This window comes from Mytilinidion resinicola (genome assembly GCF_010093595.1).
Source record: "Mytilinidion resinicola strain CBS 304.34 unplaced genomic scaffold BDZ99scaffold_38, whole genome shotgun sequence".
Lineage (NCBI taxonomy): Eukaryota > Fungi > Ascomycota > Dothideomycetes > Mytilinidiales > Mytilinidiaceae > Mytilinidion > Mytilinidion resinicola.
This window is the reverse complement of record NW_022985474.1, coordinates 30,370-46,794: the sequence shown is the minus strand read 5'-3', so window position 1 is coordinate 46,794 and position 16,425 is coordinate 30,370. Positions and strand designations below refer to the sequence as shown.

Here is a 16,425-nt window from a genome sequence, read left to right as displayed (position 1 = left end):
GAAGAGTTGCAATGGCGATGGAGGCACACAGGCAGCACAGGCGACACATGCAACACAGGCAACACAGGCAACACAGGCAACGCGTCAAACGGACTCGAAGGCTTGGCAAATTGCATGGTCTACGGGTAGCATAGCAACACTGGAGATACTTGTAAGTGTATGCAAAGCGGGTGTTTGAGTATTGATTTCCGTTTTGCTACCTAGTAAGTGTCCCTAGCCGCATGCGTTGTGTCCCGATCGAGGCTCACCGCGTTGCAAAGGGTCACAAGCTTGACAACCTGCTATACTTCAGACATTTGCATTTCTTCTCCAGCAGTAAGAGGGTTAGGAAAACGCTGATTATCTCGACTCCAGTCAAGGATGCAGGATGATGGTTTTCGTTTGTAGGAATTCCTCGAAGCCCCAGTGCGCCCCAAACCGTCCCCATCCACTCTCCTTCCTGCCCCCGTGCGGCAAACAAGCTTCATCGTGCACAGTGGCTGAGTTAATATGGACAGCGCCCATGTTAAGCCTTTTCGCGAGCTTCAAAGCCTTGAGGTAGTTGCGACTGAAGATCGCGCCCGATAATCCGTACGGAGAATCGTTCACCATCTGGATAGCTGCCTCCTCTTCATCGAACACCCGTAAGCCCAGCAATGGTCCAAATGACTCTTGCTCCCAAAATTCCATGTGTGGAGTGACATCTCCGATGATGATTGACGAGGCACGAGTCCCCGTTTCTGCCGTCGTTGTGCTTGCCCCTTTTTGTACTGCGTTACTGACGAGTGCATCGATTCTTGACCGGCTTTTCTGACTGATGACCTCCGTAACCTGTTGTGAACCATCTGACAGCTTCTGATGTAGAAGTCTTCGGAACTGCTGCTCCACTAATTGTGCCACTAATACCAGGTCCGTGGACATGCAGATTTGGCCAGACTATTATTCCAGACAGTCAGAAAGCCCATCTTTTTGAAGAGTTCATCGACTTACATTGAGAAACGCTCCGAGTAGTACCTGGTCCACCGCTTTTGTGAGATCCGCATCCTCAAGCACGATGGCGCAGTTTTTGCCTCCTAGCTCCAGGACCACGGGTTTGAGATAGAATGCGGCTCGCTGCGCAACATGCCGACCAACTGCCGTAGAACCAGTAAAGTTACACTTTTGCACAGCGCCGTGAGATATTAGGGCTTCGAAGCAGCTCACCGCATCCTCCGGGGAGTGTTGGATGTAGTTGACCACTCCTGGAGGGAAGCCAGCATCCTGAAAGAGCTTCGCGAGCGAATAGTGGGTTCTAGGACTGATTTCAGACCCCTACGTCGCGTCAGTTATCATTGCTTCAGCCAAACATCAGCAAGTTGGTAACCCACTTTGAGCAAGACAGTATTTCCCGCGGCTACTGCTGCGGCAACAGCTCGAAGTCCGAGGATCAGTGGTGCATTCCATGGGGCGATACCAAGCACCACACCAAATGGCTCTTTAAAAACTACTGCATGTGCCTCTGGATCCCTTATAATGGGAGCCAGACCGGATAAGACCCCGGAAGTTACTGTGGCGGCGACCTCTTCGGCTAGTGCAATCGAATCGTTGACATTTATCTTTGCCCATAAGGCCGAGCACAAAATCTCTTGCTCTATAAGCGTCTGTATTTCGCCTTCTTTAGCCCGAAGAAGCTGTCAAATTATCAGAATCTACCTTCATAGTATTTGATGTGCTCATGGTTACCTTTGCAAGGTTGTTGAATAGCCTCCGCCGTTCATACGGCTGCGAATCTCTCCAAGTTGCGAATGCATCGGCGCACGATTCGACTGCTTGTACGCATAATGCTGGTGTCGCCCCGGCGGCATAGACACCACGATTGCTATCGTTGTCTGGGTTGGGCCTGAATAACGAAGCAGGCTCGTTGGCGGATCCGTTCAAGACGTCAACACCATGAATGATGAGTGGAACGGTTGTGGAATTTGTCATGACTTGTTGTGATTTGGAGACTGATCGAATCGGGGGTTCTTTATTTGTTGGGTGGACGACCAGTTTCCTGCAGCCTGTGGAATATTTTATGCTTGAGGGGTCTGCTGGCAGACACTTTACCTTTAGGAGTAAATTCTGTGGGGAGGTCCTTGATTGGGTTGCGGCTTTCACGGGCGGGAAGCCGACATCCGATGTAGGATATACATACCGGGCCCGGCGTCCCGCTGGCTACTAAACTGCCTTGAAGCTATTCGAGGGACTCTAAAACCGAAATCTGCCGGATTTTAATGCAGATATCCAGTTCCCATACAGCCTCCGAAGATGCGAGTCACGTGGCCCAGATTGATTCGCTTTGTCGCCACAGATGGTCGTCTTCTTCGCGGAGGGCCAATTCTCCCGGATCCAGACTTCGACTTGAGCAGGACTACTGAAGACGCCAAGCTACAGGCAAAAGTCATCATCGGAGAAGACCCATACGACATCTCAGGAGTGACCAGAGTTTCTAATGAGATTGTCACCGTCAAGAAGCTATTGGGACCACTCGCACCAAATAACCTAGACATTCTGCGCTGCGTAGGGCTCAATTATGCCAAACATAGTAATTAATGGCCTCCAATACTGCCCGTTACGCGCTGCTGATGTTTTGAAGTCAGAGAAGCCGGTCGAACTCCACCGCCTTTTCCATTCATTTTCTACCTGCGTCCACGATCATGATGAAGATGTTATCATTCCTCAGATTGCTCAAAATGACCAAGCAGACTATGAGGGCGAGTTGGTCTTGGCGATTGGAAAAGATGCGAAGGACGTTCCACTCGAAAGTGCAATGGACTATATTGCTGCGTACACGGCCAGCAACGACGTATCATCGCGCAAAATGCAGCGCGACCCGAATCTGGCAGGCCGAGTTCCGCAATGGGGTTTCTCCAAAGGCTTCAACACGTTTGCTCCGCTCGGTCCTGCGCTCATTGCTTCTGAGTTGATTGGAGATCCTAAAGAACTGTTGTTGCAGACGATTGTGGATGGGGAAGTGAGGCAGAAAGAGTACATCAGCGATTTGCTCTTTGATTGTGCATATCTTGTGTATTATCTATCTCAGGGTACAACGTTGCGCAAGGGATCAGTGGTCATGACGGGAACTCCGGGCGGCGTTGGAGCTGGGCTGCAGCCACCGAAATATCTTGTGCCGGGAACGGTCATGGAAATTTCAATAAGCAAGATTGGCACTCTTAGGAACGGGGTCAAATTCGCATAGCGGCGTTTTATCATGAGATCACAATGAATAATTCAGGAGAGCTTCATCATCGCGAATCCTGCGCAATGGTTTCGTCTCCTCGTGCAAGAAGAATGAATCGTGGCTGTTGACAGCAACTCTACGTCTTTGTCGTTAAAATAAATGTCTGATCAAAAGAAGGATTACATGCTTACCTAGCTTACACAGTCGATCGGAAACACTGCTTTCAATTCTTTGAGGGGGAGTCACAGCAAATGTACATCATCAAATAAGATCATGGGAGAAAATATCTGCAAAAGCTATTGAAGTAAAACAGCCTTCCGATATCAACAGAGCAGATATTCCCTAACAGTTTACTCAGACACTAACGATTCCACATCTTGCCCATTGTATCGATAAAACCCGAGTGGTTGTAGCATGGGCTTATCATGCACTCTGTACAAGTACACCGTCTCTCCATCGCCCGCATGGTGTTGGTACTCATGCCACGAAGGAATGCAGAACGCATCGCACTTTTTCCAACTGAACTCTTTTCCGTCAATCGTGGAAGTTCCGCAGGCCTCAATAACATGGAAGATTGACGAAGCCGTCTCCTGAATCTTTGGAGTAGATGTTCCTGGAGAGATGCGAGTGGCGGCAGCACCTAGCGTGCAGCTTACTGGACTTTATTAGTTTTCAATCAAAGCAAGGCCGCCATGACGTGCTTTCAGATCCATCGGCTTTCAAGTAGCCCCTCGTCGTGCTCTCCCCGCTGCCTGCGTCTAGTTGGGCCTTCATACGGGTCTATGGGAAGACAATGGTAGAAGCGGAAGTATCTACGTCCTTGGCCGGATAGCGTGGGTCGGCATAATGCTCTACACAATGAACAGGGAAGTGTACAAAGCTTGGGAGATCAAGGCCATCCAGCCAAATCATCGGTCCGGAGCCATCTTTGCCGTGATCGTGCCAGTTCCAGGTCGGGGTCAAGATAACGTCGCCGCGTTGCATCTGGATGCGTCAATCATGCACAGCAGTGAAGCCACCATTACCCTCGATGATAAAGTGACAGGCAAAGGCAGTGTGGCGATGAGCTGGCGCGGTCTCGTTGGGCATAACCAGCTGAAGCCCAGCGTAAATGGTATCAGTCGTGTAAGGCGCCTCTGCATACGCGTGAGCCTTCTAATATTCATGAGGGGGTTTCTTACCTCGAGAGGGATTTACGAGCATTAATACACGTCGTTCCGCTTGTTTCTCAGTAATGAGCTCACCAGCTTGTAGCACACTCGGTTGGATCTTCTCGTATTCCCAAACGTGAGGTTGACATTTTGGATTAGGTAAAGGGGGATTGAGGTGTGCCATCTGTGCCCATAGTGGCTTTGTGTGATAGTCTTCAGCCGTCTTTAGCAGGGTTTCCGTCAGTTGCTGCTGGTCAAGCCGCGTTGAAACGCCATTCTGGCTGGTAATAGTTGTAGAAGCGGGAGCTCTAAGACGATTTCAATAATTGCATAATCAACTATGGCAATTGTGATCGATGGCTGGACCATTTGCCGGGGAGTTAGGAAGGCTGAGAGCTGCGGGGAGAGTGGAGACGGGTCGGGTCGGGTAAGGTGGAAAGGGGTCTTTACTTCCCCGCTCCCCGCTCAGCCCTGCTCCTCCACCATTTTCTCCGGCTACACCAGACTCTAAGTCCCCGAAGGACTCGGAAAGGGAGTTTCGGACTTACGTTGACTCGGTTCCCTGTACCCTAGGCATGGCGTCGACCGATGCAGCGACCAGAACGCACGCCAGCATCTCCACCAATCACGGCGCGGATGCAAGACCAGCAAAACGGAACAGGATCACGATAGCTTGTACGTGGTGCAGGCAGCGCAAGTCCCGCGTAAGTCTGTTGTCCTTCCCGGCCCTCTAGCAGCCTAGGGATTGCGCTCCAGTTGTCAGTTTGCTCTTCAAGCACGATGCTTTGGGGTTGGAAACACCGATGCTGCATGAGGCGCAACTCTCATCAAATTCACGTGCTGGCGTGTCCACTATGCGCTTCCTGTTTCACTTTAATTACTGACGTTTCACGACTTTTCATAGTGTGACGGAGCAAGACCAAAGTGTTCTACCTGCACCGATCACGGATATGAATGCACATATTTGAATTTAACACCCTTAACCAAAACCTCTGCGTCCAAAGAGTCGGTTCTTCAATCGGAACTGGTACCCTCTTACTCTTATAGCTTACCCGTCGCAGGTATTTGGAAGCACTTGAGTCTCGCTTAGCCGCACTTGAAAGCTCCGTTGGTGGAATATCTAGTAGAGTGACCCGTATTGAAGGTTCCAGAGCCGATATTGTAGACGCAAATGCAAGTTCTAGCCAATCACCACCGACTCATACTCCTGATCTTCTTAGTCTTCAGGATGATGAGGGAACGATCGTTGAGACTCAAGATCCTACGGATGGAATGGGCTCTGTCTCGTTCACTAAAGAAGAGGAGTCTGGCTTCTTTGGTTGGAATACTTTCACAGAGCTCCATGAGTACTGGCAACTAACGGGTCCAGGGCCATCGTCCAACATATCATTTACCCGCCTCATTGTTCGCACAACAACCGCAGTCCTCAAAAGTGCCGCATCGGATGGAAGTCCGGCTTCGCCAAGCAATGCCGCCCTTCAGAGTCAACTTCTTCATGTTTCCCGGCCACTCTCTCCTGTATCAGATCCGTCCAAGGACTCATACAGCATCGCCATTGGTACAGAACCCTCTGTTCTCCCACAAGAAAATGAAACAGTGAAGATGATAGAGCGATTCTTTAGCACCACGGGCGTTTTATTTCCATACATCGACGAGGAGGCGTTCTTGAACACGTATCACGAACTTACATCTGCAAACATTCGGACAGTACGGAGGTCATGGCTTGGTCTGCTGAATTTGGTGCTTGCCATGTCTACGAGTGCTAGTCACGGTAACGGACTGACGGCGTCTGAGCGATCTGCCAACTCCGACGTTTTCTTCCGTCGAGCTTTGGCACTCTGTGAGAAACAAATCCGCCATGGCACAAGCTTGGAAGTTGGTAAGTAAAGGTGCATTAGCCCTATAACGTCGGCGTCGCTGATGTTTCCATAAGTCCAGTTTCTGTTGTTGATGAGTCAGTATTTGCAAGGCACTGAACGCTCCATCGAGACTTGGAATGTGCATGGACTCACCGTCAAAGCTGCATATCAGCTCGGCCTCCACTCACGAGATGCACTCAACCAATACCCGCCGTTAGAAAGAGAGATTCGCAAGAGAACCTGGTTCGGCTGCGTTGTATTAGATCGGTAAGTTACTTTCAAGCTGACAGAGCCGTGTCATCTCATCGAAAATAGTACCTTGAGTATGACTATGGGCCGTCCTGCTTCCATCCCTGAAAATTTTGTCAAATTGGACCTGCCGTGTTCGTTCAAAAGCATTCTTCCTGCCGGAATGAACTCCCACCAGAACTCGACCGACGAACATAGTGTTGAGTTCTATACGGGAACAATGTAAGAATATCTCGTCAAGAACTGATGACATGCCGCTCACGCCAAAACAGAACCCTCTATAAAATCATGGGAGAAATCGTTGACGTCTTGTACGGTAGTAACTTGGGCTGTGGTGTGCCGGACAACGTGTTCGACATTGCTTCGCAGTTACTGCAGTTTGAACAAAAGTTTCTCATTTGGCAGCACTCCTTGCCGGCAGCTTTGTCGCTAGTAGAGCCGGAAACTCTCGATTCCAATGCAGACGAACACGGCACTCTTCGGTTCAGAGTTATCCTCACTCTGCGCTTCCTAAATCTTCGTATTCTAACGCATCGTCCGTTACTCTCAAAGTACCTCGAGTCAATACGCAGCGCGCAGTCTGCCTCTCAGCAATTACCTTTGCTGAAGCAAGTGGGCACGAATAGCCTGCGGACTTGTGCCTATTCCGCGGTCACTATTATCAAATTGATGCAAATGGTGCTGATTCCTACCAGTCCTGCTCGACATCTACTTGGTGCCTGGTGGTTTTCTCTTTATTACGGTAAGTATATCAATTGCAGACACCGTCCTTTTGTTCTCTACTCATAGCAGTACAGCGTTCAATGCCGCTCTCGTTATATTTTCCACACTTCTTGTACAGCATCAAGCAAATATCTATAACCATCCCCTAGCACTTGAGGATATTAACCTGTCGGTGGGGTCTCTTCACCAAGCAATCGAATGCTTGAAACTGTTGTTCAAAGGGAATAGAATGACGGAGAAATGCGTCCGATATACAACTTCCCTGGCTCATCTTCTATCTCTAATCTGTAAGTCATGTCGGCATCGCGTTTCAACGAGCACCATTTGACACTCAACCTAGACGAACCAGAAGGGGCGCAAGCATTACGCTCGGGTAACTTCTCAACCGACCCACCTGGAGACTTTTCATTGCGACGAGCGCCAAATGATTTCCAGTCGCATGACTTGTTTGACTTTCTCGATGCAACTGACTCCCACATGGGCATGAGTTTGGACGATCTCTTGGGTACTTCGGATTTCAATTTCATGTCTTCACATTAGCATAGGGCTACTCGATCCCCTTTCAGTCAACCCGCTCGCATGATCAAAGCCCGCACGGCTTCGTCCCAGGCCTCTTCCATTTTGCTCTCAGCGTCGTATCCATACGCCCACCATTGAGTGACTGGGTCGCTCCATTGATTTGCACTGCTGGTAAACGGAGAACCCACAACCTCGGCGGCCATGGAAGTATCTCTCGCTCTTTGCTCTGGGCCATCCGCAAAATGCCAAATTAGTCCATTTACCGTGCTGGCATTCTGCATATCGCTGCTTCTCTTGATTCGTTCTTTCTCAAATGCCCGCAGCACGAATGGGAGTTCGTCGATAGTGGAGATGTGGTTCAGGGCGACAGCAAGGGCGGCACCATCTTCGACGGCCATGGCGGCACCTTGCGACATGTAAGGCAGCATAGCATGAGCAGCATCACCGATAATTACCAATCTCGCTCAGGGTGAAGTCCAAGACTTTAACTGTCTTCCGACTTTCAGTGGCAATTTCATGCATTCATCGATTAGGGAGATGATTTTCGTCAACCTGCAAAAGCTTGGTTAGCTACTTCAACAAGTTCAACTTCAGGCTCGCTACATACTGAGGATCCCATCCACTGAATTCTTGCTGGATGTGTTCTTTGGCAAACTTCTCTGTCCAGGTCGCCGGTTCAGAACGGTCAATGTGAGATAAAACCATGTTGAATGACTCCCCTGCGGCGATTGTGTATGTCATGACATGTCTGTCCTCGCCAATCCTACGCAACCAGTTGTCAGAGTCCTCGATCATGACTAGAGACCTCAACGGCGACGTTGAGTGAAAGTTGGACAAACCGGATGTTCAACGAAGGTTTCTCTAGAAGCCAGGCAATTTCGGGACTATTTTGCATCTTTTGGACGTCGACTGTTGCTCGATACGCAGCGAAGCCATTGAACTGGGGATCTTGGCAAAGGCCTGGGTGAATAGCTTGCCGTGCTTTTGATTTGATTCTTGAATCTCCCGGTTAGCCACCGCAGGGATGGAGATTCCAACTTGCAAGGCACTCTTCAACTTACCATCAGCGGCAATCACCAAGTCTCCTTGGATAGTGGTGCCACTGTCTAGTACAACTGAAGATTTCTGTTCACTGTACCCTACGACCCTGGAATGCAATTCGACCGCTACACCCAGTTGTGACGCTCGTTGGTGCAGAGCTTCATGGAAGTGAGCACGATGGACCACATAATAAGGCACATTGAAGTCTGCTTGAAATGTCTTCCCGAGAGCAGTGTAGCCTATGGCTTGTCCATCTTCCCATCTTCGAAAGTTGATACCTTCTGGCTTGACTGCCCACTTTTCCAAATATTCAAAGACTCCCCATCGGTGGAGCAACCGTCCAGAATTTGGAGGAATTTGAATACTTGCTCCCACCTATTGGATCGATTGATTGGGATACGCTTTGAAGGATGGATAGAGGTGGTACTCACTTCTCCAAGCTTTGAAGCTTGCTCCAGTACTCGCACGGAGTGTCCTCTTCGAGCTAGAGCAATGGCAAGAGAAAGCCCGCCAAGTCCTGCTCCAACAACCACGATGTTTAATCTGAGGCGTGCTGGTGTTGGATGACTAGAGGAACGCGGCTCTTCAGTGAAGTTTTCCTTGCTTCTCAGTTTCTGAAGGAATCGTAACGACTGAGACAGATACGAAGCTGTCAGGCTTGGTTGGGAGCTTACGATAGCCTGTTGATATGTTTTACGACTTTTCACGGTAGATGCAGTGCCATTGACCACCGGCGTATAGTCTTCGACGACTTGAACCATATCGGCCAGCATTACTCTCGATACAGGACGACTGGTCGAATCTTTTTCTCGAGGGATGTATGTACGGGTGCAAAGGTGCGTGATACAATCGTAAATGGCAGAGTTTTGGTCTATGGCTGGCCTAGTGATATATGTTTGAGCTTGTTCACGCGTCGCTAGCGATGCTCTGCCAGCACCTACTCCGGCGGGGAAGAAGAAAAGCGTGCTAGTCCTCCGAGCCGCAGATGCCGCAGACGCGGAAGCAAGCCGCCGGAATCCATCCTCTCCGTCTAATGCTGGGATCAAGCTAACACACCCTCCCCGGCTTCTCAGAATGCACTATCGGCTTGCGTCTTATGCTGAGCAATTCGTAATATCATATCGCTCAGTCGAAGTAAAAGTCCATGTCAAATCTGATTTCTATTCTGATATTAAAATGGTCATGAAGTATGTATCAGCTACAAAATCTCATAGACGTCGATTTTAACATGATTTAGAACCTTCGGGGGGAGAAGATCTCCAACAAAGCAAGCACTGTTCAGCCATCCAAGTGGTCCAAGGGCTACTTCGAATCTCGGAAATGTCTTTGTATACCACGCCGCCCCTCCCTCTGCCATTGACGCCTTCGATGGCTCGTCTCCGAAAACTGCCTTAATGGTCTCCTGACTTGCTCGGCCGTATCCTTCGTTGGTCACGTTGAGAAGAGTTCCATCCTCGGCTTGGATTGTGTACTTGGCAAAGACATGTACCACACCGTCTGGCCTAGCAGCGTTCCAATCCCCGCCACCTGGAAGAATTCTTCCTTCGAGTTTAGGCCCTACGAAATCACCCTCTAGTGATGGGAACAAATCTTTTTTCACCTCCAGCGGTTTTGCCAAAGTCATGGGGAGGAGCAAGATCGACGTGTAAAGTGAAAGCGTAATCGAGCTTCGGGGTCATGATTGCTGGTGGTTTCTCGGCGCAGAAAGCGTAGATGAGGAGATAACGGTGAAAGTGAGGGTCTTTCTTATGATGTTCGAAAATATAGTAAGGATAGCCAGTGAGTGATATTGTGTGGTACAATGGTCAGTATTGTACTCCCGCGGCCTGGCTTGCTCGCCATTAGTGTTGACCTGCGTGCGTCGGATAGAAATGTTAGATAGTAAATTTCGACTCAGTCTACAGTCTAGGCCAGCAATGTAGCTGGTCTAATCTTTGTTTCGACATGCCGTAATTGGCTTGCACAAAGTGTCGATTCTTCTTATGATTCCTAACTCCCCGACCCCTCCCATCTCCCCGAAACTCGGGGCGGCCCAAGCGAGTATTAGTCCTCGAGCTCCAATAACCGCATCCTAGCGTCAATATCCCCTAGAATAGTCGAAAGCCACACTGGAGTTCTCCGCATGAAAAGTTGGGGTATGTGGAGAAAAAGGCTAAACATAACGCGTTTTCGAGCGAGCATATCCGAGCGGGAAACTTCAACGGCAAATCGAGATCTCAACCCCTTGTGTCTATAAAGGTTTGCCGTCGCTATTTGGATCTCTGCTGATTTACAATCCTTCTTTGAGTTCCTGCTAGATCCATCATTTCCTCGAAGATGTCGACAACTGACTCCAACAAGACCAACGAAATACACCAGGCCGCCGCCAAACACCACGGCTTACCTCTCATTCCACATCCCACCGATGACGAGAGAGACCCACTGCGATGGCCTCGAAGTCTAAAGCTAGCTGCACTTGGTGCCACAGCCTTTGCCAACTTTACGGCAAATTTTGCTGGTGCAGGCCTCTCCGTTGCAACTCCAGTGTTACAAGCGCAATTCCACAAAACGCCAAATCAGGTCAACGGACTGCTAACTGTGAGTTTTGCTTCAGCGCATGGAATGTGGTTTAGCTCTGACTACTCGTCTAGTTCAACTTTTTACTTCTCGGAATTGGAAATCTCTTCTGGGTACCGCTCGGCGTCAAGTTCGGCAAACGAGCATCGCTTCTCATCTCGACCTTGATGCTCTTCGCTGTGCTCATTTGGACCGCGAAGGAAACAGCATTTACTGGCCTTTTAGCGGCGAGATGTTTGTCAGGTTTTGTATCAGCGGCAGGAGAAGTGAGAGTTTCCGACATGAACATGCTGCAAAGCTAACCCCATCGCAGAGTATTGTCCCCAGCATTGTCTCTGACATCTTCTTTCTTCACGAACATGCCGCTATGATGTCTGGGTAAGTTCAGTAACTTTAACTTAACGCGATAAATGCTAATCGACACTGAAGGTATACAATCCTCGTCTCCAGTTCCACGGCAATTGGCCCGCTCATAGCATCGTTCATCGTACAATATAGCCGCGGTGGATGGGTTGACTATGTATGGGTTTGTGCCGCACTCGCTGGTGTGAACACTGTGGGAATTTACTTCTTATATCCAGAGTCCAACTTCAACAGACCGGAAGAGTCGCTACATCATGTTTCGGTGACAAGTGGAGATGACGAGAAAGTTCAGGTTGTGAGAACGGAAACCATCTCCCGCCATCGTGTCAGCGTTGTACCCAAGCCTTGGTTGAGTATCTGGACGAGCGTATTCACCATCGACCCTGAGATTAATATTTTGAAGGTGGCCTTTCGTCCACTCAAGATGCTTCTTCGGCCAAGTGTTCTCTTAGCTACTTTTATCTATGGAACTAGTCTTGCATCTCAGATCATTCTCATGTAAGCTGACCTGAATCGGTAAGACTGACGCTGACGGCTGCAGATTCGCGTTTCCAAGTTTGCTCCTTGCGCCGCCTTATCTCTTTTCTGGTAGTGAAGTCGGACTCATGCAGATTGCGGCGATTATTGGTTTCTTGATCGGCTGCTTTTCCGGCGGCTATTTTGCTGATATTATCACCGCGGTTGTTATCAGGAAGCAGAAAGGCGCTGTGTATCCGGAGCAACGGCTAGTGGCGCTCATCCCTGGTTGTCTAATCGCCCCTGCCGGATGCATCCTTATTGCGTTCGCCTGCTCTGAAAAGCTGCACTGGGTTGCAATCGCGTTCGGATTTGGCATGGGTAAGTATCCATCTAGTCGTTTTGACTGTGCTGATTGGTTGCAGTATCATTCGGGACGATATACGCGCCCAACATTGCCGTTACCTACGTCGTTGAGTGCTATCCTAGAGTTGTTGCAGAGTGTCTAGTCGCCATAAATGTCTTTAAGAATCTTGTCGCGTTCCTGTTTCTGTATACTGCCGTGGATTGGGTTGCGTCAAGCGGTTGGATTCAAGTATACATGATCATGTTCATGCTGGTTTCGTTAGGCATGCTCTTGGCCGTTCCATTCTACTTTTTTGGACAGACGTGGAGAGGAGAAGTTGAAATAGCCAACGTGAATGGTTAATGAAGTATTCCGTGCCTCTCAAGATCTTAAAGTATACTTTTCAAGATCTAGAATATATCGCAGCTTTCCATATAGTTCTAGTCATTGATTTCCTCTGCAGTGAAGTTGATGAGAAGCCATCTTTGAGTCTAGCTCCTCAAGGTAGCCATCAAGCTCTAGGAAGCCACCAACACGACCAACATAGCTTTTCTCCACGGTTCTACTGGTGACCAGATCGTCTCGGTGGCAAAGGTAGCGGCCACATTCTGGGTTAGTATCGTCAACTAAAAGCTACAACCTCGGACCGATTGGCCGCCGAAGACCAATGCGAACGCGAACGGGATTCTGGACATGAAGGTGGACGTGATGTGAATAACTCCCCTGGAGCTTGCTTCATTAACTGTGCCGAAGTTTGCGTTCCTGGCGGACAAGCCGATCAAGGCACAGACGGTGGCGGGGGCAGCGGTGCAGATCCGTAGAGCTAGACTGTGTTGCTAAACTTCAACGGTTTGAGCTAGTCACATATGTCGGTGGCGACGGTGGTTCCGTTGGAGGACGTGCAGGTTCTAGCGACTTTGTTAGCTAGTGGATATGGAGTGAATGGCGTTTAGGGTAGCGATCGGGACATGGCTTTGTGTTGTCGTTTAGAGAAATAGCTTTGAGTGCACCAGACATTCATTTAGTGGACTGTGAACCCAGACGATGGGATCCGCAAGATCGCGTTAGATAATGGGTAGCAGCTGATTCTAATTTTCTCTCGAGATCGGAGGCAAAGGCAGTATGCGGCACCTTAGTGCATGGTTCAAGACCTGGGCAGGATGTAAAGTCTGTGAATACAAAAATTAGAGAAGTGCCAAAGGTTTGAAACGACTTATCTTACTGCTATATAGTACTTTATCACATTCTTAAAAGCCTAGAAACGGCGCCGGACGGGTGTACATTAAGTAATATCCTCAAACTTGTATATGCATTGATATGATAGTGTCACCGGCTCCTGAAACGGGAGGTTCATTTCTATTTTCTATACTCATTAAGGACAGATGACGCAAGTTAGAGGTACTCGAATTACAGCCATGGATTTGCGGGTACCTCCTCCGCCTTGCCCTCGATCTTGAACATGGTACTTCCACTCTTCACTACTGTCGGACGTCCGACGCCTTCCAAGAAAGCATGCGTAAGTTCAAGTAGTTGCGTGTCGCTGCCTTCTTGGGTGTCAGTAAGTCAAAAATTGTGTTATTCACGAGATCCTAACGTACCAGGCTGCGTAAGGAGTGAAGCCATGACTGGCAAGTGTTCAGTCACTCCGGTAATTCGAGACTTGTAAGGCATTTGGCCGGCTGGTAGGATTAGACATGGCGCAAATGGTTCAAAGTGAAGATACTCACCTGGAATGACAACCTCTGGCGCCCCAAGAACGGACGAACCCCACCACTGGTGCCAAGCTGGTTGAATATAGTATGCGCTGTAAGGTTGGAATATTATCATCTGGACCTCGAATTGCCAGAAAGAATGAGCCTTACGGTGGTGGGTCATCTCGATAGTTTGACTTTACGTCTTCGCTCTGTGTGACTACTACTGTGTGCTTTTTTCCCATTTCGAGGACTGCATCAAGGAGCCATGCCTTGTAAACATCCATACGACGTACGCTTTCGTCGAATTGCGCTTGTGTGAATGTTTTTCCAATGCTCCTACACCGTGCGTCAATTAGCGTGAAACCCGTGACGAGGATTGCAATACCAAAACAACGTACTATCGGCATTGCACAAAGTGACTGACAAACGGATTCTTGTTGAGCTTTTCGCGATAATCGTCTCGGAAGTCGGCTGCGCTTTGGTAGTTCTCATAGAGGAACGTGCTAGCTCCTACCTAAAGAGAATACACTCCTATCAGCAACAAATTATGACTATTGGGAAATTGCACGCGACACATACTTCTTTGAGAAACTCATGAAGAGGTTCCCCCAGTGCTGCATCTGGTGGTTTCGCGTCCCATAGTGTACTGATACTAATCCCATTTGCCGTTACTCCAAGATAGCTAGCAAGGCCATTGACCAGCCGCATCACTTCTTTCTGTGGAGTGCTACCTTCGGGCATATTGTCGGTCAAATAGACTACATGTTTGGATAGACTCTAACGTGTAACACAAGCGAGCCGGCCACCCAAGCGAGCCGGCCACCTCATCACCAAAACGCGCTCCGTTAGCTTTCAACCACCATGTCTCAACAACGCAATGTACAATCAATCCAAAAAGAAGGCCGAATCTGCCTAGCTATCTTAGCAATTGATAAGAATCAACTTCAAAGCGAACGACGCGCTGTTGCAACGTACAACGTCCCTAGAAGCACGCTCCAAGACCAACGCGCCGGAACCACCGCTCGACGCGATTGTGAGCCCAATTCAAAAAAGCTTGCAAAGCTAGAGGAATCAGTTATTATTGAACATGTACTCGATCTGGATTCGCGAGGGTTTGCGCCTAGCTTAAACGCTGTAAGAGATATGGCCAATAAGTTACTTAGAGAGCGCAGTGCCGGCCAGGTTGGCAAGAACTGGCCATGCAACTTTGTTAAGCGGACCGATGAGCTTTAAACACGGTTTAATCGAAAGTACAATTGCCAGAGAGCTCTATGCAAAGATCTAAGGATTATTGCGCTGTGGTTTAAGCTTGTGCGTAATATAAAGGCGAAGTATAGTATTACGGATAACAACTCCTACAACTTTAATAAAACCGGCTTCTAGATAGGTGTTATCTTAACAGGAGTAGTTGTTACAGGCTCCGAGAGATAAAATTAACTAAAAGCTATATAACCAGGTAATCGCGAGTAGGCTACTGTAATTAAGGCTATTAACGCATATAGATAGGCAATCCCGCCGTTTATTATCCTTGCGGGCAAGTACCACCTTTCTGCATAGTACGAGGGCAGTAATATACCGCTAGACTGGGCTATAGCAGTAAGCAATAATAGCTGGACGATAAATAAGCTTAGTGTTATATAGCTGCAATATTTCAATACGCATACAAAGGACTGCACCGTAGGTGCATATTGCTTGCTTATTTTGGACGGTTATAAGAGCTATAACTCGCTCGAATTTAAAGAGCTTTGCAAGGAGAACAATATTATTACACTATATATGCCGCCGCACGCCTCGCATCTATTGCAGCCGCTTAATATAGGCTGTTTTACGCCGTTGAAAAAAGCGTACGGTCGCTAAATTAAGGATCTAGCGCGCAACCATATTAACTATATTATAAAGCTTAAGTTCCTACTAGCTTTTAAAGCAGTATTTAACAACTTATTTATAAAAAGCAATATTTGTGCAAGCTTTTAAGGCGCCGGCCTTATGCCGCTTAATCTAGAGGCAGTGCTTTTAAAGCTTAATATTATGCTTTATATGCCGTTGCCTCTCGCCGTGGTGGAGGCTTAATAGGAATTAAAAACACCAAGCAATGCTCTTAAGCTAGGCTCTTAATTAGCTTTGATTTATAATCGCATTTAAATGTATTAAAATAGCTCTTCTACTGCAATTCTTAAGTCGCTTAATTTGCTTATTAGAGGCGCTGAGATGCAGATGCATAGGGCAGTATTATTGCGCGATCAGGTCACAAGCCTTTAAAAGGCGAATAAGGCCGCCATAAAGCGTAGAG

General features: G+C 48.5%; 9 protein-coding genes across 9 annotated transcripts; 4 read left to right on the top strand and 5 right to left on the bottom strand.

Moving 5' to 3' along the window:
- Positions 1–155: 155 nt before the first annotated feature.
- Positions 156–1,967, bottom strand: BDZ99DRAFT_577465 (putative aldehyde dehydrogenase). The gene is made up of 4 exons (XM_033728697.1): positions 1,702–1,967; positions 1,347–1,649; positions 970–1,290; positions 156–915 (listed from the first exon to the last, which is right to left on the bottom strand). The coding sequence occupies exons 1-4, from the start codon at positions 1,942–1,944 to the stop codon at positions 355–357; spliced, it is 1,428 nt and encodes a 475-aa protein (XP_033568485.1). The 5' UTR covers positions 1,945–1,967; the 3' UTR covers positions 156–354.
- Positions 1,968–2,203: 236 nt separating this feature from the next.
- BDZ99DRAFT_512834 (uncharacterized protein) lies at positions 2,204–3,196 on the top strand (the record flags this gene model as incomplete). The annotated part of the gene is made up of 2 exons (XM_033724662.1): positions 2,204–2,542; positions 2,598–3,196. The coding sequence occupies exons 1-2, from the start codon at positions 2,266–2,268 to the stop codon at positions 3,194–3,196; spliced, it is 876 nt and encodes a 291-aa protein (XP_033568484.1). The 5' UTR covers positions 2,204–2,265.
- Positions 3,197–3,389: 193 nt separating this feature from the next.
- Positions 3,390–4,061, bottom strand: BDZ99DRAFT_217784 (uncharacterized protein). The gene is made up of 2 exons (XM_033713412.1): positions 3,880–4,061; positions 3,390–3,833 (listed from the first exon to the last, which is right to left on the bottom strand). The coding sequence occupies exons 1-2, from the start codon at positions 3,950–3,952 to the stop codon at positions 3,529–3,531; spliced, it is 378 nt and encodes a 125-aa protein (XP_033568483.1). The 5' UTR covers positions 3,953–4,061; the 3' UTR covers positions 3,390–3,528.
- On the top strand, positions 3,755–4,454 carry BDZ99DRAFT_469523 (uncharacterized protein). The gene is made up of 2 exons (XM_033721516.1): positions 3,755–3,833; positions 3,880–4,454. Exon 2 carries the CDS (start codon positions 4,037–4,039, stop codon positions 4,382–4,384), a length of 348 nt encoding a protein of 115 aa, XP_033568482.1. The 5' UTR covers positions 3,755–3,833; positions 3,880–4,036; the 3' UTR covers positions 4,385–4,454.
- Positions 4,455–4,904: 450 nt separating this feature from the next.
- Positions 4,905–7,700, top strand: BDZ99DRAFT_492508 (uncharacterized protein; the record flags this gene model as incomplete). Its single annotated transcript, XM_033723172.1, has 8 exons — positions 4,905–5,033; positions 5,234–5,334; positions 5,391–6,208; positions 6,263–6,455; positions 6,504–6,659; positions 6,710–7,179; positions 7,235–7,447; positions 7,501–7,700. 8 exons carry the CDS (start codon positions 4,905–4,907, stop codon positions 7,698–7,700), a joined length of 2,280 nt encoding a protein of 759 aa, XP_033568481.1.
- A 26-nt stretch (positions 7,701–7,726) lies between these two features.
- BDZ99DRAFT_492507 (FAD/NAD(P)-binding domain-containing protein) lies at positions 7,727–9,481 on the bottom strand (the record flags this gene model as incomplete). Its single annotated transcript, XM_033723171.1, has 5 exons — positions 7,727–8,142; positions 8,303–8,442; positions 8,519–8,681; positions 8,741–9,095; positions 9,152–9,481. 5 exons carry the CDS (start codon positions 9,479–9,481, stop codon positions 7,727–7,729), a joined length of 1,404 nt encoding a protein of 467 aa, XP_033568480.1.
- Positions 9,482–9,918: 437 nt separating this feature from the next.
- On the bottom strand, positions 9,919–10,399 carry BDZ99DRAFT_492506 (uncharacterized protein; the record flags this gene model as incomplete). Its single annotated transcript, XM_033723170.1, has 2 exons — positions 9,919–10,258; positions 10,290–10,399. The coding sequence occupies 2 exons, from the start codon at positions 10,397–10,399 to the stop codon at positions 9,919–9,921; spliced, it is 450 nt and encodes a 149-aa protein (XP_033568479.1).
- A 122-nt stretch (positions 10,400–10,521) lies between these two features.
- BDZ99DRAFT_492505 (MFS transporter) lies at positions 10,522–12,804 on the top strand (the record flags this gene model as incomplete). The annotated part of the gene is made up of 7 exons (XM_033723169.1): positions 10,522–10,524; positions 11,079–11,297; positions 11,351–11,542; positions 11,590–11,654; positions 11,706–12,137; positions 12,181–12,476; positions 12,521–12,804. The coding sequence occupies 7 exons, from the start codon at positions 10,522–10,524 to the stop codon at positions 12,802–12,804; spliced, it is 1,491 nt and encodes a 496-aa protein (XP_033568478.1).
- A 1,044-nt stretch (positions 12,805–13,848) lies between these two features.
- Positions 13,849–14,876, bottom strand: BDZ99DRAFT_577459 (uncharacterized protein; the record flags this gene model as incomplete). Its single annotated transcript, XM_033728696.1, has 6 exons — positions 13,849–13,985; positions 14,040–14,120; positions 14,169–14,245; positions 14,304–14,471; positions 14,564–14,649; positions 14,715–14,876. 6 exons carry the CDS (start codon positions 14,874–14,876, stop codon positions 13,849–13,851), a joined length of 711 nt encoding a protein of 236 aa, XP_033568477.1.
- Between the last annotated feature and the right edge of the window lie 1,549 nt (positions 14,877–16,425).